At 39.0% G+C, this 23,485-nt stretch overlaps 1 protein-coding gene and 1 long non-coding RNA gene across 6 annotated transcripts in view; one reads left to right on the top strand and one right to left on the bottom strand.

The window, feature by feature from the left end:
* Positions 1-6,930, top strand: part of LOC129049463 (uncharacterized) — a 158,397-nt gene extending 151,467 nt beyond the window's left edge. The window contains exon 8 of the long non-coding RNA XR_008512555.2: positions 5,827-6,930. This is a non-coding gene — a long non-coding RNA (uncharacterized LOC129049463). The remainder of the gene's footprint in view (positions 1-5,826) is intronic.
* The window catches only part of FLT1 (fms related receptor tyrosine kinase 1), a 192,305-nt gene that overhangs the window by 156,460 nt on the left and 12,360 nt on the right, over positions 1-23,485 (bottom strand). For all 5 annotated transcript variants that reach the window (XM_024230907.3, XM_054528852.2, XM_024230908.3 and 2 more), the window contains exons 2-3: positions 8,320-8,416; positions 7,702-7,928 (exon numbers count right to left, since the gene is read on the bottom strand). In XM_024230907.3, coding sequence (XP_024086675.1) covers positions 7,702-7,928; positions 8,320-8,416 — 324 coding nt within the window. The remainder of the gene's footprint in view (positions 1-7,701; positions 7,929-8,319; positions 8,417-23,485) is intronic.

Raw genomic sequence — 23,485 nt, forward strand, 5'->3', positions numbered from 1 at the left:
GAGAGTCCCACCTTTGTTCACCCCAACATGTTCACCTGTCTCCTGAGCAAATGCATCCAGTAGGGATGTGAGAGGAAAAACAGGATCCATCACCCAACCTGTCTGCATTTGTGGCCTCCTGGTAATGCAGGGACTCAAGCGACTCTATGGTAGGAACCCTAGACAATTCCTGATCAAAACTTTGGAAACCAGTTCCTACTGGAAGATTAGTGTGAGAAGAAACACACGTTTCAGAAAATACGTGGAAGGAGCCACATGTTAGGGATAGAGGTGAGATGAGTAAGGGAGGGAAGGTCTTTGGATGGGCAGGTGGAGGAGAGAATGAGGCCATGTGGAAAATGGAAATTTAAAACTAGAGAAGACTCTAGACATTAGCCAAGCAATATTAGATAATGTCATGGATTTCCTAAGAAATCTATGCCTAAAAAATTCAACCAACTAATGTGGCTATGAGTTTGGGTTTTATGTTGGGAGCTTTCTTGTTTTCTTCCTGCAAAATGTAAACTGTTTTTGCTTATTTTCCCTTGGAGGAGAATTTTGATGAATAGAAACAATATTTTCTCTTTAAAGTTTCTCTCATGAAATTATAGTGATTCCATTGACATATTTTTGAAGCTTTGGCAATCTGTTCAGCCATGTGCTGCTCTCTGCCCATCACAGTGCTGACCTGCATGAAAGCGTGAACACCTCCTTTCGGTCTGGGGATGAAGGGCCCACATTCCTGGTGCATTCCCACCTTACAAGGGTCCTTCTGATCCCCACAGGGGGAAAGTGGAGGCGGCGAGGCTCGGCGATGAAGCCTGCAGATTGCTACTTTGTTGATGTCCCTGCTGGTTCCATGGAGATGTTTATTGGACTTGCCATACCAGTCTGGCAGATTGGGCAACAAACACCATCTGCCCAACCATCACCCAGCTGGGCAGTGTTGACTGAGCCTTCTGTGTGTGCCAAATTGTGTCAGATCTGGGAAGGAATCTAAAGGCAGGCAGTGTTGCAGCAACAGCCACGCCTCACAGAATATGAATAGGGCTCCCCGTTAGGGGCTATTAACAGAGCCCTCTTCATTCCTTAGAGACCCACTTCTGAACAATAGTTATTCTCTAAAAAATAAAACTCGTGCTTTAAAAAATACTCACAAATCTGTGAGCTATGGTCCTAGAAAGTAACTGGGGGACTTCACAATTACAGGATTCTGTGACTTTGCTTTTTATGTCTCTCACAGAACAAACAACAGGGCCTTGTGTGGAGTAGGTATGTAATCAACATCTGCAGACAGATTCCTGCCGGTGGAAACTCCTGGGCCAAGCCTCCGAGTGGGAAAACTCAGTTCAGGAGTGAAATGAGTGGATTGCACAGAACCACCAAAAGCAGTGGACCCAAATCAGCTAAAGGAGAGGGCTTCTTTCCACTGCTACGTTTTCTCCAGACCTCTGTATCAGTACTGGTGTGCCCCTCCCCCGACCCCACCCCCCAAAAAAATCACAGTGCTTACAATTGGCACTGCTTACCTAAATAATAGATATGGCCTATCCTGGTAACTTTTAAACTTATTATGCTAACTTTCACAATAGGAAATACATTTTACGTCAGACCCATTACACACACACACACACACACACGCACGTATGTACTTTACATTTATGCAGGTAAAATGGATATATACATGTATAAAATTGAAACAAAAATAGTTTTACTAAACAACATTTACCCTTACTCTTTGCAATTTACTTGGATATTTTCTTTTCTATTCTGGGTTGGTTTTTCTTTTTTGAGACAGGGTCTCACTATGTTGTCCAGGCTGGAGTACAGTGGCTATTCACTGGTGCAATCACAGCTCACTGCAGCCTCAAATCCTGGGCTCAAGTGATCCTCTTGCCCCAGCCTCTTAAATAGCTGAGACTACAGATGGATGCCCCAGCTCCTAGCTTTTTTTTTTTTTTTTTTTTAAATGCAGGTTGAAACCCATTCATTTGATTCCATAGCCCATTAATGAATTTAGAGGCACATTTTTAAAAGCCCTGCTCAACTTAGTAAATTTTTCCTTGAAAGAAAAAGAAAAATATTAAATTCGAGATTACAAAATTTTAATAACTATATAATCTATGTTCTTAACAATTAAAACAACAACTAGCTCATAGTTTGATGTCAAGAGCTGCAAATCCAGTGCAGGGGAAATAGCCCTAATCTAGCTGGATCCTCATCCTGGCTTCTCAATATATGAGCTCTGCCCAGCTCATGCAAGTCACTGAGGCTGTTTTCTCATATATAACATGGAAGAAATACCAACTCCCTTTCTCTCAGAGATAATTAAGTAAAAGCTCTTAAGGAAATCTGAAGTTCAGTACAAATGAGTTCATTGAATGCTCCTCAGAATTGCCACTGCACTCCAGCCTGGGCGACAAAGCAAGACTGTCTCAAAAAAATTAAAAATAAAAGTAAAAATAAGAATAAAAAAAGAATCCTCAGAATATCTGCACTGGTAGGATTTCTACTTGCACAAGCTTTCATAGCCAGGTAGAGCTTTTTTTTCCCCCACTAAACACATTTATATTAAAGCATAATTATTATTCTGTCCCAGGATATCTAAGTTGTTAGAGATTCTACTGCTTTCAGTTATATACCCAATGTGTCCAATAATGTTTCTACCTCAAATTACGCTGCTATGCAAATCTCATGAGTTTTATGCATATGGGAAAATCAACTGTGGAAAAATATGTTATAAAAATGCTCCAACTCATTGACTTTAATAGAGCCAGAGAGGAAAACAATCAAGTAAAGAGAAACAGAAGAGAAGAGATGAGTTTCTTTTACAGGGATGAACTAGAAGGGATCCACCCAGCCCCATCATTTTTGCTTTTCGATTATAATTTTTCAAGAGGAGATATTATATTTAAATAGGCCCTGGAAGCTTACAGCTGGTGAGAGAGATATATAAGCTAACTTCACACTGTGGGGAGCTCAACACTCTAAGTTTAAGGTCTTGCTAACTAAATTAAAGATACTGACAAGTGTTAACTACTTCGGAGATGCCATTAAAAAACTCATCTGGTCAGTTTTCTTACTTTACAGTCATAACTCATATATTACAATAATATTTTCAATGAAATCCTCTAACTGTGAGAAAAGGCTGACCTGGAGCCAATTTCCTGTGTACATCAGAGTGTCAGAAAAGAAGTGCAAAAGTCCTCCTTTTTCTCTCCAACAGGATGAAGTTCACCTAAATAGCCCCAACATTACTATTCTTCTAGAAATTAGTAGAAGAATTGTACTCTGTTTTAATTAGGAGGTGCTTTGTAATTTGTTTTTGTTTATGACCTGGTGTTTTATAGCTATAACTAGATTCAATTCATTTTTAACAAAGCAATTTTTACAAATACATATCATATTTTCCGCTATTATGATTCAAAAGCCATACCAAGGGTATATCCAGAGAGAATGATGATAATGATGATGCCTTTGTATCAATGTAATTTAGTGTGGCAAAGCTCCACCTGGCTGTGGGACCAAGTGGCCCCTTCCAGGATTCTGAGTGTCACATTGATTCCCCTCTTTCCCTCAGCCACTCAACCTCTGATCACCAAGGCCAACGAATCCCCCAATTCTGTCAACCCTCCTTTCCCACTACGACCAAAGTGAACTCAGGACACCACCTTCCACCTGCTTTGATGCACAGAGCAGGCCCCTATCTGGCCTTCCTGCCTCAGTCTTGCCCCTTCCGATCTCCTCCTGCCACTGAGAATGTGAACGGAAAACCTGACCACCTTATTCCAGTGCTAGCGCTTTCCCATGACTCCCCACAGAGCCCTGATGTGAAGTGGATTCTTGGTCCTTCGCTTGTAAAATGAAGAGAACGATGCTTCATTGGATGGTTGTGAGGATTAAATGGCATCAAGTAAATGAAACCATTTGTTTAAGTGAAAAGAAACAAATGTAAGAAATTATTATATTAGCGGAAATTTAAATTTACTAGATAATTTGGTAATTAAGTAAAGTAGTTAAATATAATTACTTGGGTACTTAAATTGATTTAATACATTATGCTAGAGGTTTGGTGGATTTACACAATCTGGAATGATAAAGTGCTGATATTGATTTTTCTGTACATTACATATCAGATGTTACATCCTAATCAGTGCTCAGGTGGGAATAGCGCCTGTTACACAGCAGGCAATCAATAATGCCTAAGTAATCGTTTGTTCATAATTTACATGCTTGGTTTCGTGACATGTAGATAGAGCTATACTCCTGATTCTTTTTCTTAAAACCCTATTAGACTACAAATCTACCTTTTCAAAAGACGTGTCTACATAGGGTTACTCATCCTTAGAGAAAAATAAAATGAAATCCCAATAATCTGCAGATGCTTATTGGGGCTGAAATCCCCCAAACATATTCTAAAGTAAATATTCAACAATAATAAATACATGATAACCAAGTTAATATCTAGCGAGTAATCACAGCTGTGTATTAGGAAATGGTTGGAGTTTTATTAATGCCAGAGACAATGCTCTGAGTCATCAGAGATAAGTTTTGTGCTCCTGAACTAAAACAAACCTGTCATGGAAGTGTTCGGTAACAATGGAAGCAGAAGATCAAATTCTCTCAGAAAGAGAGTTAATAAAATAATGAGAGATACATACAATATTAGGCTCCTCAGAAAAGTTATGATTGTTTAATGGATTATATCACAGCTACCTTGAACTTTAATAAGGTGTGATTATGAGACCAATATCACCCTAACAGGAAACAAATAACAAAATATGTGTTACTGTTCATAGTGGTACAGTTACAGGCTCATAGTAACTGTTTCCTAAATATTTGCTGATTAAATTAATTAGCAAACAAGATTCAGAAGGCTCTTCTATGGTTACCATTATTGATTCCAACATATTTTAGTATCAGTGCTATTTAAAAATAGTGGTCTCATAATATTATCATAACAATTTTTCTACTGAGCTCATATAATATTCATAGTATATGTATGTATGTATATGTGTGTATTCCATAATAATCTATGAAATACAATGCATTTCGCAATCCTTCCTTATCCAAAAACAATCTATGTGATAGATAATTTCCTAATGTCCAACAAATTATGCAAGTGTTTTATGATATTGGGACTTGTAATTTTATGCGAATGGTTGTGGACTATTACAGGAAGGCAGACATGATAAATACATGACCTAACGGCCACTGCTCCCCCACAATCCCACAAGAGACATCAATAATCAATCATGGCACTTTTTCCCACTAAGCTTGGAATTTATCCTCAATGTCAATTTTAACATAGTATTCCACAAAGCACCTGTTAATCCATTCATTTATTCATTTAGCAATTATTATTGATTTCTTAATACGTGCAAGGCACTGTACCAGGGAGGCACATTGCAGATAAAAGTAACCAGGACAGACATGGACCGTGCCATTACAGGGCTTAGATTAACAATGGATTTGAAACTCAAAATTATGATTGTTTGCCAGATCTGCTCTGTTGTATAGTTGAAATGGAAGTAATTCTAAGTAGCAGTGTCTCTCCTTTGTGATAGTAGGGGACTGAGTGGAGAGGCTTGCACTCCCTGGCTTCATAAAGCCATGATGTCTATTGAATAGTTCAGGAGTTAAAGGTGAAAATAGCTGAACACTGTTTATTAGAAAAAAAGAGATGGTTTTCTTTTTATTCTTTTAAGTGTTCGATTTGCAAATCAGACTGATAAACCCATAGGAGAAAGTTTTATGAAAATATTAGAATGAATAAATTTTTCTCCCACTCCCCTATAGAGACAGGGGCAGTCTGTGACTCACTGCAGTGTTTTCCTTTCTCCACAGATGTCGGAAAGAACACAATATGCTATGTAGAATTAGAGAAAGAGAACAGATGGCTGAGTACACGGCTTTTTCCACCACTATCAAGCGTGTTGTCCTTCCCCCTCAGCTGCAAAATTACCTCTCTGAAAGTCTCTGCTCTTAATGCTGCACCTTCTCTACCCTTCCTCATTCCTGCCTACCATCCTTTCACCCCTGCTTTAGAAGTGGGCTGACTTCCCCAAGCAAAGTTCCCCAGCCTACCTCCCACTCGTATGTGGAAGTGAGCTGACTGCATCCCTTGATGGCAACCTGCTTGGATGGTTAGTCCCTTACAGTTATCTACACCCTGGACAAGCACAAAATGTCAAAACAGAATTTGGAGGATCGGGGACATGAAAGTGGCTCAGTCAAAATCAGGCTGATAGCAGCTACAAAGAGGTTACTGTCAATAACAGGCAACTGTTCTGCTGTCTCCTAAGACTAATCCTGAATCTGGATATGTACATGTTATGCTCAGGGAAAACACTGTCTAGTTGCCTTATTTCACAAATTAAAAAAAAAAATCTCATGGCCAGGCGTGGTAGCTCATGCCTGTAATCCCAACACTTTGGGAGGCTGAGGCAGATGGATTACCTGAGGTCAGGAGTTCAAAACCAGCCTGACTAACATGGTGAAACCCCATCTCTACTAAAAATAAAAAACATTAGCCGGGAGAGGTGGCAGACACCTATAATCCTAGCTACTCGGGAGGCTGATGCAGGAGAATCGCTTAAACCTGGGAGGTGGAGGTTGCAGTGAGCTGCCGTTGCACTCTAGCCTGGGTGAGAGAGCAAGATTCCATCTCAAACAAACAACAACGAAAAAAACTGCCTCACTAAAACGTTAATTCTATTGTACTACCTGCAATGCAAAGACCCAGTTCTTGAACTCACCAGAAGGTAGACCCACAATGTATATTTAGCTATCGATGCTGACGGTTGGTTGTTTTCTTTTGTTTTTTTAACCTGATTCTGTGCCTGAGTGCCTACTAATATTGCTTTGTGTTCTCTACAGCCTTGTTTGTGTGTGTGTTTTTCTTTAATCCCCTCAAGATTTGAAAATTGGAACTAAACAAGGAAGAATAAAGTGACAGGCCATTTTTATTATTCTTTCTCAGGGTTCCAATTTTACTGTGAGTTTCTACTTCTTAAAAGATTTTGCATTCCTTCCCTTTGAATGTTACTTCATTTGTTCATTCTCTAAGGAAGGAAAAACAGTATCATAAAAATTATGAATGAATAAAAATGATTTTTTTACGAGTACCATAAAAAATGAATCAAACATGATTCATTTTTGCCCTTTGCCCTTTGCACTGTATCCTGGTCAGTGCCAGTTCTCATGTCATTATAGTAGTTCCTCAGTGAACATGAAATAATACAACATTGTCCATTGGAACCAGTTATATAACACTCGAGATAACAGCAACATTGCGTTTATTAATTTAGTAGAAACAACAATATTTTACAGTTCCAACATATAAGAGAATGCAGCTGTGTTAAATGACAAAAAATCATGTATTCTATTTTGGGCTTCTCAATAACTAAGAAATAGAACTAAAATCCTTTTATTCACTTATTCATCCAACTATGGGCTACACACTGTGCTAGGAGCTGTGGGTACAGAGGTGACCTATACAGACCAGTCTCTCTCTTTGGGGAGCATATAGTGACTAACTGGGCCTTGACAATTCTGGTTAAAATTGACGTCCATGAAAGTGTCTACAACTAGGATGGAATCTCTTTCCTAACCCGTTTCTTTCATACTCATTAGGAAAGCAACATTTCCAATGGATCGGGGTAGATTTATGACTCATTTGCAAAGCAATAGCAAACAGAACGTAGAAAATGGAAGTCTTACCACTAATAAATATATAGATTGCAGATTCTGTTTCCTTCTTCTTTGAAGTAGGTACAGCTAGATATTTGCAGCTGTAGAAGCCAGTGTGGTTTGCTTGAGCTGTGTTCAAGGTTAAAGTACTGCAGAATTGTTTGCCATTTCTTCCACAGGCAGATTTAGTTATGCTCAGCCTTTCGCTTTCCTTACTCACCGTTTCAGGCAAAGACCATTTATGGGCTGCTTCCCCCCTGCAATCACAGATAAGAAAACAAAACATATTTATGGCTGGGCCCTGGGCTCAGCACCAGTTCCTCAGCATTCATTTTATTAGGAAGCAGAGGTCCTCTCTTAAGTGTAGTCATCTTCCTCTTTACGGGAAAGCAACACATTCAGAAAAGCTGTAGAACAATACTCAGAATAAAGATGCAGAACTATTTGGGCATCCCTTCCCCCACTTCCCTGAGTGAGTAATGCTCTCCCTTCCCCATGAATCCCCTTTCGTGGGAAGCTGGATGCATATGGTTTGTACTTTGCAGATCACAGAGGATCACTGAGGTCCCTACCTTTTTACTCTGCCAGGGAATGATTTTGCCTTAGGCATGGCAACTAGATTATTCCCAAACCAACACAGCCACTTACCTGCATTGGAGATGCAGTGTCTGGCCTGCTTGCATGACGTGCTGGGTGCCTTTTAAACTCAGTTCAGGATCTTTTAATTTTGAACCTGAACTAGATCCTGAAAAACAAATTTTTAAAATGTATTATTTGTAAATTGCCTTCTTACCTTTCTTTATCTTTCCATAAAGATGAATTTTTCATTTTTAATTTATTTACATCTTTAATTTACTTGCATCTTTAATTTATAAGCAAAAGATACACTAATACAAATTTCTCTTAATTCACAAATTTTTTCTAGCTCTACCCTTGCTCATAAATATTATATATCCTTTTATACCAAATGACCAAAATAACATCCGAAAGCCTATTTATGTAGAATGGTAATGGATTCATATAGGTTCAATGCAATTATATTAAAATATATAACTAGTTATAATATTCAAATATGTAATAACTTAGTAAAAACTCTCAAGAACAAATGTCAGTGTCATCCAAAATATATTTTCAATACTGAACTTTTTCCAGTGTGGGTCATCTAGTCTTATAGGCCTGTCTCATCTTTTTTTCTGAATAAAAAGTACAGAAATTTTCCTGGGCTCTGGACTTCATGCAATCATTAGTTAAGCAATGATATTTTTGGCCAATCATTTCCCTTTCTGAACCAGTTTCCTCATTTGGAAAACTAATTTTAGAATCAAAATCAGTTTTAGAAGCCATTTGGTTTGTCTTACATAATCTATGAGTTCCCTTTATAATGGTACAGTCAAAAGGGAACTGTTCACACACTTACGTGACATTCGACAAACATCTTGGAGGATTGTTGTGAGGCAATAAAGTGAGGTGGTGAAAGTGCTTTAAAATCTACACATCTCCATATGATGCAATAATGACATCCATTTTAGTGACTAGCTATATCACCCTAGACAAGTCATCTCTCTTTCCAGATCTCAGTTATCTGTAAAAAAGAGATTGGACTAGACGACCTTGAAATCTCTGACCTTCCATTTCTCACAGTCCCAGCCTGATATAGCTTGGATGCTGACCCTCCAATTCTGATGGTGAATTGTAATCCTCAGTGTTGGAGGTGGGGCCTGGTGGGAGGTGTTTGGATCGTGGGGGTGGATCCCTCATGCATGGCATGGTGCTGTTGTTTAGATCTGACTATCTGAAAGTGTGTGGCACCTCCCCCCTTCTCTTGTTCCTGCTGCCACCATGTGATACACCTGCTCCTGTTTTGCCTTTGACATGAGTAAGGGCTCCCTGAGGCCTCACTGGAAGGCGAGCAGATGCTAGCACCATGCTTGTACAGCCTGGAGAACTGTGAGTCAATTATACCTCTTAATAATTACCAAGCCTCAGATATTTCTTTACAGCAATGTAAGAACAGCCTAACAGACAGCCTCATGATTTTTTGAACCATAGGTGCTACAGAGGCTGAGCCTCCCTTGAAGCTATTACTGACCAATCAGAATACTATCACTAACGATCTCTCTCGCCTCCTTCCTCCCCTCATCCCTCACTCTCTCTTCTCCTTCTCCCTCTTCTTCACCAGCCTCCTCCTCCTCCCCTCTTCCCAGGCAGCTGCAATGCCTCCGAAAGGCAGGGGATGAGGGGCCCAGGATTAGCATTCCTTAGGTGGGAATAGAAGTTAGCAGGAGAGAGGAAAGAAATTCTTGGAGGGAGGAAAACTTAGTATTTGGCACCAATCTCAGGGTATAGCTTTCTTTAAAAAATCAGTTTAAACAGTGGAAGCAAAGTAGAAGCTCTCAGTGAATGATCATGCAGGCTTTACCATTAGGTCACAGATCTGTGAGATGATGCGTGTGTCAAATACCCTGGTTATGCCTAGCAGTTCTCTCCAGTGTTTCTCTTGGATTTGACTATCTCAAAAACTGGATTCAGTTAGAAGATCTGCATTTGAGGCTTAGCTTTTCCACCTACTGACTGCATGACTTTGGCATCACTTAATTTTCTGCTCCTCAGGCTCCTCGTGAGTGGAACTGGAAAGCCTACAAGCCACCTCACAGGCAGGGTGTGTGCATTTGGTGCTGTGCTGTGGAAGAGGCTGGCTTGCTGCCTGGCACGTGGCAGATGCCCACTGTCACCAACATCTAGGGGAATCACTTCCCCTCCCCCTGCTTCTGTCAGAATATTTTGCTGGGTATATAATTTCAAAGATATTAAATTAACATATGCTTTTCTGGTATTGCTGATGATATAAATTAATATCTTTTAAATTTTTATTTTATTTTATTTTATTTTTGAGACAGAGTTTCACTTTGTTTCCCAGGCTGGAGTGCCTTGGCATGATCTTGGCTCACTCTGCAATCTCTGCCTGCCAGGTTCAAGCGATTCTTGTGCCTCAGCCTCCCGAGTAGCTGGGACTACAGGTGCGCATCATCAGCGTGGCTAATTTTTTGTATTTTTAGTAGAGATGGGGTTTCGTCATGTTTGCCAGGCTGGTCTTGAACTCCTGACCTCAGGTGATCCACCTGCCTTGGCCTCCCAAAGTGCTGGGATTAGAGGCGTGAGCCCAGCCTAAATTAATATCTTAAAAGTAATTTTTACTGATGGTAGATCCTGGTATCAAAGTACTCCTAAATAAAATGGCTGAATATTAACTAAATTAAATCCCTGTTTCATATGGATCCCATTGGTCTATCAAATAACCTCCTAGATCAAGTCAACCCCTTCAGGTACCTAGGAACGTATTTTAACTCATCTATATGAGTTTCTTGAGGCAACATGTAGCCCAAAATCAGGGATCTGTGGAAACGCCAGACTTTTCTAAAGCCACAGCCAGCAGTGGATAACACCTGCCCTGAGAAACTTCCATGCCAGAATGGTTTCTGCCCTTCTTTATGGCATGGAACTCTGGGGATTTAATTGAGCAATTGTTCATGTGCTGGAAAAGATCCATCGAAGCTTCCTGTGGAAAATTCTGGCATTACTTGTAGTTATCTCTGTGGCCTGTCTGGAGATGCTGAGCGCTCCCGTTCAGGAAAAGAAGCAGTTCCCCTGTTTGTGACATCCCACTGCCTACGTCTTGGTTTCCAGATCATATGAATCTTTCTTTATCAGCAACCTAGAACACCAGTACTCCTGACCCTCATCAGAGGAAACCGCTAACTTCAGAGAACCACCGAAAGCCCAGCTGAGAGAAGTGCTATTTATTTATTTATTTATTTATTTTTGAGACGGAGTTTTGGTCTTGTCGCCCAGGCTGGAGTGCAGTGGCACAATCTCGGCTCACTGCAGCCTCCGCCTCCTGGGTTCAAGTGATTCTCCTGCCTCAGCCTTCCAAGTAGCTGTGATTACAGGCGCCTGCCACCACACCCAGCTAATTTTTATATTTTTAGTAGCGACGGGGTTTTGCCATGTTGGCCAGGTTGGTCTCAAACTCCTGATCTCAGGTGATCCGCCCACCTCGGCTTCCCAAAGTGCTAGGATTACAGACGTGAGCCACTGCGTCGCGCAAAAAGTGCTATATAGAGAAGATCTCTTAGACAGTGTGCCCTCTACTTGTTCCTGCCCGCACTCCCCATGCTGTCCCCCAACCAGAAGACAACATAACTGAGTGGTTAAAAGACACTGACAAAAATGGGGTTATTCTAAAAAAAAGTGTTGCCACCTAATTTGTCTCCAGTAACATCAGTGTATTTTGCACTTGGAAGGAGGAGGCTAGATAAAAAATAGTTAACCAAAACAAAGGAAAACAGAAGTATAAGGAAACAAATTTCCAAGTAACTGGTGACTTCGAGTGCATCACTATCCTTCAGTTAATAGGACACTAGAATCTCATAAAGGTTACTGGAGGTGTCAAGATTATAGTTTAACAGGAAAACGAATAAGAAAAAGGGAAAGTGAAAATATTTATTTCTCGAATGTTTTAAATTCACATTATTAGGCCTTAAAACATTTCTTTGAGGCAGTTTAATGTCCATGTACCTATCTGAGTAACAAAGATTCAACATTTGTTTTAGCATCTACTGCATGCTAGACACTTGCCCATCTTATTCGTGATTTAGATAAAGATAGATGTGTATGTACATACCCATAAACACGTGCATAGTCACAGCATGGGGAACTCAGTCTCAGTAGCTCAGAGTCATGTTGCCCATTTACATAATAAACCCACAGGCTATTTCATTTTCAAGGGTGGAGTGCTATCGTTTAGCAATGAATCTCAGATGGGGATGAGAACTTTCTACTGCTTCACATGGCAGCCTAGAAATCTGATTTAAAAGAATGATTTTTGTCCTCCCAACAAATGATCTTGTCCCTTCTGTGAACTACTGTTTTCATCAAAGTCAATTACAATATAATCATAAGAGGCATACAGATCTCCTTACATCAGGAAAACATTTAAATAAAACAAAACAAAAAAACTCAACATAGAGCATGAAAATGGGCTTTATCCCATGCTACTTTGTTAGAAAAACTGTTAAGGTCAAGCAGTGTAGGCTAATAGCATTAAAAAACCAACATGTGAACGTAGACTTATTTGAACACTGACACTTTGTATTGATCTTATCTGAGTATTTTTTTCATTGTTTTTCTGTTCTGTATTATCTGGCAGGTGGAACAGAACTTTACGACTCTTTGACACAAATCCCTTCTCTCTTTTCTCACATGCTAGACCTCACATAGAAAGCCTATACGTAGACTGTTCTAAAATGCCACCTTAATTCCCACCTTAGTTACATTAGGCAAAATGGAATGTTTTCTTTGACTTCATTGGGAAGAGTGAATACATATCCAAGTAAATGATGGCTTTATTTTGCAACCAAATCCAACGCCCAGATGATTGAGGCTCTTTCTTCAAATGCTCTTCAAAGCTGCCATGATGGATACTAAAAGAGCCAACTCCCACTGGAGGTCATTATGAACCAGACAGCCTTGAGGTCACTTGTAAAACTCAAGACTCTCAATGTAAAGTCTGTAAAGTCTGACTAAGAGTATGTTTAGAAAACTGCTATTTTTACTAATCTAAATAAACAGTGTTCTAGCTGGTCAAACCCAACTTCAGGACAAATCCCCTGGTTTCTCTCCCACCAGATGCCACCTTGGTGCCCCTTATTCTATTGAAGTCTTAGGGTTATTCTCTGTAAGAAAGGAGCTTTCTTTGAATATAATTCATGAAACATCTGTGTTTTTCCATTTTTTATTATGAGTCATTAATCTCCCTAGCTCTGCCACTTGCGAGTTCTGTTGTGGCCATAGGCGGGCCACATTAAGCCTCCGATTCTTCATCTGTCAACACAGGAGGTTAGGCTTCGGTTTTTAGGATCCTTTTCAGCTAAAAATTCTGATCCTGGGATCACAGTAATTGATAACGATGTATAAGTTAGAAATCACATTTTAAAAATACTTACGGTTAGTAAAAAGACAACAGCCCAATTTTAAAAATCAACCAAGGCTCTGAATAGACACCTTCCCAAAGAAGATGTATAAATGACCAATAAGCCCATGAAAAGACAAATGACATCATTATTCATCAGGAACATGCAAATAAAAAACACAGGGAGACACCACTTCATGCCGACTGGGAAAGCTTAAACAAAAAAGACTGATAAGAACAAGGGTTGGTGAGAATGTGGAGAAATTGGAACCCTCTTACATTGCAGGTAGGATTTTTAAATGGTGCAACCCACTTTGGCAAACAGTATGGCAATTCCTCGATGGTTAAACATAGAGTTGATCATAATTTAAACACATGACTCAGCAATTGCACTCCTAGGTATCTACCCAAGACAGATGAAAACATCTGTCCACATAAAAACTTACATACAAATGTCCACAGCAGTATTACCTATAACAGCCAAAAAGAAACAACCCGGGCCCAGCGCAGTGGCTCACACCTGTAATCCCAGCACTTTGGGAGGCTGAGGAGGGTGGATCACCTGAGGTCAGGAGTTCGAGATCAGCTTGGCCAACATGGTGAAACCCCGTCTCTACTAAAAATACAAAAATTAGCCAGGCATGGTGGTGCACGCCTGTAGTCCCAGCTACTTGTGAGGCTGAGGCAGGAGAATGGCTTAAACCCGGGAGGCGGAGATTGCAGTGAGCCAAGACCGCACAACTGCACTCCAGCCTAGGTGACAGAGCAAGACTACGTCTCAAAAGACAGACAGACAGATGGAAGGAAGGAAGGAAAGAAAGAAAGAAAGAAGGAAAGAAAGAAAGAAAGAAAGAAGGGAAGGAAGGAAGGAAGGAAGAAAGAAAGAACCCAATGTCCATCAACTGATGAATGGGTAAATAAAATATGGCAGATCCTTACAATGTGGTATTATTTGGCAATAAAAAGGAATGCTGATATGTGCTGCCACATAGATGATCTTGAAAACATTATGCTGGCGCACAGAGAAAACGTCACGTAAGCACACAAGGAGAAAGCAGCTATTTGCAAGCCACAGAGAGATGCCTCAGGAGAAACCAGACCTGCCAGCACCTTGATCTCCTTGATCTCAAGCTTCCAGCTTCCAGAATTATGAGAAAATAAATTCCTCTAGTTTTATTGTTAAAAAACAAAAACAGGCTGGGCATGGTGGCTCATGCCTGTAATCCCAGCACTTTAGGAGGCCGAGGCAGCTGCATCACCTGAGGTCAGGAGTTCGAGACCAGTTTGGACAACATGGTGAAATCCTGTCTTTACTAAAAATACAAAAATTAGCCAGGTGTGGTGGCATGCACCTGTAATCCCAGCTACCCGGGAGGCTGAGGCATGAGAATCACTTGAACCTGGAGGAGGAGATTTCAGTGAGCCGAGATTGCACCACTGCACTCCAGCCTGGGCGACAGAAACTCTATCTCAAAAACAAAACAAAACAAAAAAACCACACACAAACACACACACAGACACAAACCCCACAAATCATTGTACTAAGTGAAAGAAGCCAGTCACAAATGGCCACATATTGTAGATTCCATTTATATGAAATGTTCAGAACAGGCAAATCCTGAAGACAGGAAGGTAGATTAGTGGTTGCCAGGGCTTGGGGGGGAGGGGGATGGAGAGTGACTGATAATCAGTATGGGGTTTCTTTTGGGGGTGATGAAAATGTTCTAAAATTAGATTAATGGTGATGGTTGCACAACTCTTGAATGAACCAAAAACCACTGAATTATATACTTTAATATTCTTGTCTCTTACAGTCATATTTTGGGGTGTCATATTCTGGTCTCCTACACTATGTGAGCTTTATCTCAATAAAGCTGCTATTTTTAAAAACCCAACAACTTATTACTAAAGTAATCACAGAGTTATGTTGAAGGCTTAGAATATCCAGTTATTTTGAAATTTGTTGCCACATATTACCCCATCAGTGTGAGATTTTACACTAGTTGTTTTTCCAGCTTAAAACTTTAGAAGGCTGATTTTAGAGACCTAATTTTCCCTTAATGTTCCGTAACATCACTACCTAATAGTAGAAGTTTACAAACATGTTGCAAAAAACTTGCTGTTCCTTCCCCCATCACAATCTTTTCAATTTAATTTAGTGTTAGTTTTAAATCACTCCTAACTGCATATTTTGAATTTTCCCTACTTAAATGGAAATTTTTAACAAATTATGTCACTAAGACTCTGAATAAATCTGGTGTTTCCTTTTATATCAATTTTTTTATTTCTAATTTATTTGTTTTTAACTTAAAGCTCTGTATATTCCATTTATTTGAAATGAAATGCATCTGTCTTTGATTTTGCATACTGCGTTTTCAGTAGTACATAATCCTGAACGATAAATGGCCTCTTTATCTAAATAGAGATCCCTAAGTATCATGTTTCTAAAATTTGAATTTAAGATCATGAGCCTTTTACAAAGGTTGTTCGAGATTAATTAAACATAATTCACAATAAGAGAAAATATTCTTTCCTTAAGATGTAACTTATTAAAGGCCTAAATCTCATAGAATCTTTGTGGTTGGTGGCAAGGGTGGGAGAAGGGTTAAGAATGCAATTGCAAATTTCCAGAAGCTACCAACATTTTTATTTGCAATGCTAATTCTTATAGGGCTCTGAAACTTAATAAAAAAAGTTAACTCTTAGTTCTTAACCTCTGTGTCATATCTCTATCCAAGTATTTATCAGATAATATGAAGTGGGCATTATAAGTGAATGCCTAGATTAAAATAACCACAGTAAATGGAGACTACACTACCAGCAATGCTGACAGGGACCATGCTTTGATGAAGAGCATTATAATGTCCCATCTCCTCTCACTTCCAGAATGATGGAGAAAGGCCAGAGAGTTCATATTCCATCCACCAACAGACTAAACAGAAGATGTGAAAGCCATGGGGATTCGTATGAACTGAAAGCATATTTTTTAAGTCCCACAGTTAGCAATGATACTAATTTTTAAAATGTTGGGTTTTTCTTCCAGAACAATTGGCCTTAAATCAAGAAAGAATGTAAAGAAATGAAAGAATGTGCACATAAATACACACACACACACGCACACACACACACACACACACGCCTGCTGACACGCACGCATACACTTTTCTCTCCATGAAAACTTCAAGTTTGTTTGAGTGGTGGTGGGGAGTTTGATGTAGAACTAGAAGAGGTTTTTGGTGTGTGCTTTAATTACATTTTTCATTCAGCTTAGGCTTAGGGAAAGCTGTTTCTAGGCGGGGATTTAGAAATTGACTTGAATGTGGCAAGAGTATGAAGCTGTGACTCACTGCTGACTAATCCCTTATGCAGATAAGATTATTTGTGACTTTGACATGGGCAACTTTACAAATACGTAATATTTTATTTTAGAGTAATTGTGTTATTGGTCTTTAAGATCCACAATAGGACTGAAAGTTTAGGCAGCTGCTGTCCAGCAACATTATATTTAGTTTGTAGAAAGCTTCTAATCCTAGGAACCTGCTTTTTCCTTTAAATCTTTATAGTATATTAAACTCACTATTTTACCACACTGATTTCTTGCTTTAGAGGTTTTGCCATTCTAAGTAATCCTCAAACTATTAGATTCAATATGTGAAGTCTCTGATCTCAAAGCCTGAATAGAAAATTCAAAATAGTCATGTATATAGCATTTATGTCCTGAATCCAGGTGTCAAAAAATAAATCAAGAAATTACCTAAATGTTTAACACCAGCAACTGGAATTGGCACTTCTCCGCAATTATGTTCATTTCAATAATTCTGCTCTGGTTTGTTATTTTAAGGCTGTCTTACAATTCATATATTAATTGTCTGTCAATGACACTCATAGATAGGTTTTGTAGCTCTTGGCACGAAGGACGTCATACTGTTAGCCACTGAAGTGGCCAAAGTCTAAAATCATCAGAACTTGGACAGTTTTCATCCCATCCATACATGGGTCATTGACTTTACTCATTTTTCCTTAAGCTTCATAAAAGTTATTTACACGGAAAAAAATCTGTGTGGTTTAAAATGTTTACCAGGAAAAAATGCTCTAATAACATCAACATTCCTACTGTCAATGTTTATGAGGGAAACATGCCTTCCGCATGCCTCTCTGAGCTTTTTAGTTGACACTGCCTTCTCTGAGGGTCACAGTTTAACAGGGCACATTTATTGATCATTAGGCCTGTCACCAGGCTACCATCAGGGACCTACCCTTCCAATGACCTATAGCCATGCACAACTCCTTTTCACGTGACATCAGAGTTAATTAAGGTTGGTCTGGGAGAAATCTCCGTTGACCAAGGAGTTACCTTTTCCCAGAAAATGCTCTACTCCTACACCGCTGGTCTGTTATTAAATGAGCTCAAAAACCACCTCCATAGAGCTGTCTAACAATATGTCATCTCAGCTTACCATACGATGTCATGAAAGTTATCTGAGCTGCCTAGGGCAAAGGTCAAGATCTGGTTGACAAGGCATGAGACATAACTCATAAAATACTCCGTAGAGAAGTCTGGTAGACCTTCGTCTGGTTATGCAAAGGGCCACGAACAGAGAAAACACTCTTTACACCCTAAAAATGCATAGAGGAACATTTTGTCTGTTAGGCAGGGCTTGGACACGTCTCTGTTTTCTGTATCAATAGCAGGACACTTGTTACATTTGAAGCTTACTCCCCACGGGCTTATGTTCTTATCCAATGTCACTGTTCAGAGGTCTGTGGGGAAACTGAGCTCTGACGTCACGTCTTATAGAATGGATCATAATTGCCAGTAGTGTTATGCTACTCAGAAGTTGTTTCAGGCCAAAATATACACATTTTCAGATTGTGAACACCTGGAAGAGACATGATAACTGATTGCTCAGTGGAGGTGCCATTTCAATAAACACACTCAATGTATGTGAGACTAAATATACACGTGGCTTAATGAAAGTAACTGAGTTTTTAAATTAATTTGTTAATTTTTTATCAATTTGTGCATCCTCTTTAGAATCATAGTATCTGATCAGTGACAAAATGCTTTTAGCTGCAAGAACATTTGCATAGAGTTGTATTATTAAGACTAGTAGTACTAATAACATGCTTGAACTGCCTTAACGTTAGACTTCTAATCTCTAAATTATTGAGGATTGCAAATTTCAGTTCTGCCAAAGGCATCCTCCATGTTCTCTTTAAATAAACAATTACCAGTTTGGAAGCATAGTATGGAATGCATGTGACTCGCAATCTAAAATGGAAAGTTTTCTGTTTTACATAGCATTAGGATTACAGTTTGGTCTATGTCCAGATATTTTACCAAATACTCTGCTTTCATTACTGTTCAGTGTCAAAGTTCCAGGCATCCATAGAGATGATGACAGCATGTTTCAATGTTATGGATTTGTCATTTATGTGGATCCCTGTGGGTTCCCTTAGAAGGAAAGTCTCACAGAAAAGATCTGGGAGGTATTTTATCAGTTCCGTATAGGAGCTTGCCATGTAACAGTTTAAGTATAAAAGTGGGAATTGGAACTTTTAAATTTTATTCAGCTACATCTTATAACCTGTCATGTGACATAATCTTCAGATCCACACACAGTTCCTTCTGGAAAAAAAATGAATATGTCATGGAGCTGTAATGTGATGCTGTTAAATTACCATAAAATGCATATTGTTCCAGTTTCTATTTTGATTCCCAAATAGTGCCTTCACATTTTTGTATAATAAAATGAAGAAGAAAGACTGGCAAACAGGCAGACAGACAAGTGTGCACCTTAGCACTGTAGCTGTTCATGTAAGAAAAGCCAAAAATGTTATTATAGCAATACAAAGCCTTATCTATTCTCCTCATACAGATTCAACTTCAGAATCTATTACAAATAACGACAGAATACCATTTGCTTTATATATAAAAATGGAAGACAGATGAAATGAGATTGGAAGGCTGAATATGATAAAGTTCTGATGTTAATTTTCAGCTTACTTTGATACAGTGTATGAAGTCCGCATTATATAGAAAACATCTTTCTGGAGTCCTTTAGACTGTTCATAAAGGGTATTCTTTAAATTCACCCACTAACAGGAAAGTTGAGAAGATCTCTATCTTTGCAACCAATAATATATACAAACCCTCTGACCTTTGAGATTTAAATGGCCAAGAGTGTGCAATAAAGTTATCCATCATAGGGGAATTGAGTTTTTGAAAGCTACGTTAGCAAATTTCTAAGACTCATTAAACACATTCTTGATGATTGTGTTTTCTACTGTCAAAATCAGTTTCCTTCTAAGTTAAACAACTTGAAATATAATTGCCTTTCATTACACATATTTTGGACATTAATCATGCTTCGAAAATGGGGTGGACATGTTGATCAAACTGTTATTTTTTATTCTGGGTTTTTCTAATTTCACATTTTCTTAAGATATCCTTCACGTAGTAAGTATTGGTAAGAGCTGTGCTTTTCTAAGATTTCAAAAACTTAAAAAAATCTTATCTTAGATGGAATTCATGTTATACAAGTTTTGCTGAGAGTCAAGGTTCTGGAAGGAAAAGTAATCTATTAAAAGCAGTACATTTTCACCAGCAGTATCTCAATTTTTAAATGAAATAATTTACCGAATGTTTTTCACTCATTTCGGCATGTGATATTAAGGCCTTCCTTACAAATACCCATAGAAGACTTTAGAGTTGTTTGTATTCAATGCCTGGGGAATGCTGGTTTTCATTCTCAGGGGATATATACCCATACACCTTCATTACTCTACCTAGAATTTTATTTCTAGAAATTAGCTTTTTTTAAAATATCATCCAAGACATTATATCTCTGATAGAAGAAAAACAACAACAATTTCTGTTATCAGTTGGCCACCAACCCAATAGCTTTAAAATAACTTATGAATCAGCTCATTCTGTAGGACAAAACCAAAACCAAAGTAGAAGTTACATAAAACCAAAAGGAACAGCTCTGTGGAGGGGTAGTAGGGTGCCCAATGCCGAAGCTGTTCCCATGAAATTAAGCCACCACCTCCTTTGGATGAGACTGATGAACTGAGTTAAGGGTTGGACTCTTAGGCGCAATTCCAGGAGTCTGGGAACTCCGTCCTCATTTAGCTATGCTTCTTATCTCTCTTTTACTGCCAGCCAATCCTGGTTTTTCCCCTCATTACATTCTCTATATGACCCTTTTGTCTCACTCCCTTACCTTGTTTATTTTTCCATCCTCAACCTCAACATTTATTCTTTCATTTAATTTTTTGAACGTATACCGAGACAGATACAACAATAAACAAGACAAACGAGGTTGCTTCCTTTACAGTGTTTATAGCTTAGCATGGACAACAGATAAATAAGTATATATAGATATATATGTAATGATGCATAAAAATAATTTCTGCTTAAAGAAATAGAAAATTACATTATATTTGTGTGTTATCATGGGGAAGTGCCAGGTGTGGAGGTACCTCACTCAGCCCAGGGAGTAAGAGTCTTCTGTTAGAAGAATAAAGTTGAAGGTGAGACCTGAAGAATCAATGTGTATTTGCTAAAAGAAATAGCAGGGTCTCTTTCTCCTTCAAAGACTTCCACATCTTTCCGTCCTCTAAGCTTCATCTTTCCTTTTAAACAAGTGTTTTCTTCTAACAGTTTCACATACATTTCCTTGTTTCTTAGAACTGTTTTTTCCTCGGCCTCTATGCTGGGAGGAGAAAGCTCTATCATCTTCTTTCAGTGCTCTGGTTCACATATTTTTTGTCTGGGGTCTACCTGACTTCACCTGCCACTGGGAAAAAAGCCACAAGTAATCATGCTTTAGATACATACCCAGGTCACGTTGTGCTTGTTGAAACAGAGCACCATGGAAGATGCCTGGGGTGGAGATTCAGCAATGAGGGAATGAATGAGGACTGTCAGATGTGATGCGTTAGCCAGGACTTCATGTTCTTAACGTGTCCTTCCTTTTGGCAGTTCACCTAGCCAGTACCACACATGGCCCAGAGCCAAGAGGAAATCCTTTTCAACCAAAATGTTCTCATTCCAGGTGACAAAACAATGGCAGCAATAGTAACATTACCTAGTGACTCAGGCTCTGTTGGTGTACCTAGAAATTAAAGGTTCTAATCAACTATCTTCTGTGCTGTTTGGGAATCTGAGCCAGTTAACAGTATCCCAGCAGGAAGGCTCATCTCAAGGAAAATATCTCCTGGGAAGCAATTCTCTAGAAGATGGGCAGTGTATATCCTCATTCTCAATCCTGAGTCTAGAGTCGAGTCAGGAGAACATGGCCAGCTTAGCCAAAAATGAGAAAACGGTCACTGGACCTAGAGGATAACCCAAATGGAAGGAACAGAACATCGCCTGTGTATTGGGAGAATTGTTGTCAGCTCCTGGGCATATTTCTCCTAACCTCCTCTGCTTATACACACACACACACACACACACATACACGTACTTAGAAGGGGAACCAATGAGGAACCATGACTCCTAGAAGGGCCTCAGACCCAGAGAAATGGCTCAGGATATGATTTCAGTCAGTTCAGCCAGTATTTATTGAGTGACTATTATGTGCCAGGCACTGTACTGGATTCACAACTGCAAAGATGGGTCAGAAACATTCCTTCCTCTTGAAGGTCTTTCAGCTCTAAGCTGGCCTCTTAGGGGCTGTCATTTAGAAGTAGAATAGGTGAATACTAAGAAATATGGAAGATAATCTAAGTCAACAAATAGAGATCTCCTGCAAACTATGTACACTATGTTTTTAAGGAACACATCTTTTAATACAGGAAGTCACACATTCTTCACCAACATAAGTGATTTATCTTAGTAAAAATCAGTTAAATTCACAAAATAAGAACACTTATTCAATGATAAACATGTAACACAATGAATACAGCCATATCTACACCTCAAAATAAAATATAATGGATTACTTGATGATAATCCTTTCAGCATCTTTTAAATGAATGTATTAAAATGTTATAAAATAAAAATCTTCTACACATGCCTGAACTCAGCTTGGAAATAGGGCATGAATCTAGAATAATGACTGTCTATAAAATCGGGATCAGGAGAATTGAATTTAACATGGCTTCTGTTTTTCCTCATGAAGTTGTGGGAGAAAATACAGCCCTCGCCAGGTGTGGTGGCTCACGCCTGTAATCCCAACCCTTTGGGAGGCCAAGGTGGGCGGGAGTTTGAGACCAGCCTGAACAACATGAAGAAATCCCATCTCTACTAAAAATACAATATTAGCCGAGCGTGGTGGTGCATGCCTGTAATCCCAGCTACTCAGGAGGCTGAGGCAGGAGAATTGCTTGAACCCAGGAGGCGGAGGTTGCGGTGAGTCGAGATCACGCCATTGCACTCCAGCCTGGACAACAAAAGTGAAACTCCATCTCAAAAAAAAGCCTGGACAACAAAAGTGAAACTCCGTCTCAAAAAAAAATAAATAAATAAATAAAAAATAACAAAGAAAGAAAAAGAAAAAGAAAAGAAAATACAGCCCTCCAAATCATTGGAAGAGGAATATTTCTTAAACCTCCCCTCCTAAGTTTGTATGTAACATTATCCCAAAATGGTGAATGAATTACTCCAGCAAGGCAATTCCATGCCCATCGGTTTGGACTACAAAGCACATTTAAGAAATAACAACAACCAAGCAAACTTTATTTCTACATTTTAGGATTTTACTCCAAGAAAAGATATATCTGGATATAGAACCACTAAGTTTAATGTCAGTCCCAAAAGGCTAAAGTGAAGTAGAAATTCCTGAAAATTCATTCCTGTTAGTTTCCTGAATTTCCCATTTGCCTTCTAAGTGACTTTGT

Source organism: Pongo abelii, chromosome 14 (genome assembly GCF_028885655.2).
Source record: "Pongo abelii isolate AG06213 chromosome 14, NHGRI_mPonAbe1-v2.0_pri, whole genome shotgun sequence".
Lineage (NCBI taxonomy): Eukaryota > Metazoa > Chordata > Mammalia > Primates > Hominidae > Pongo > Pongo abelii.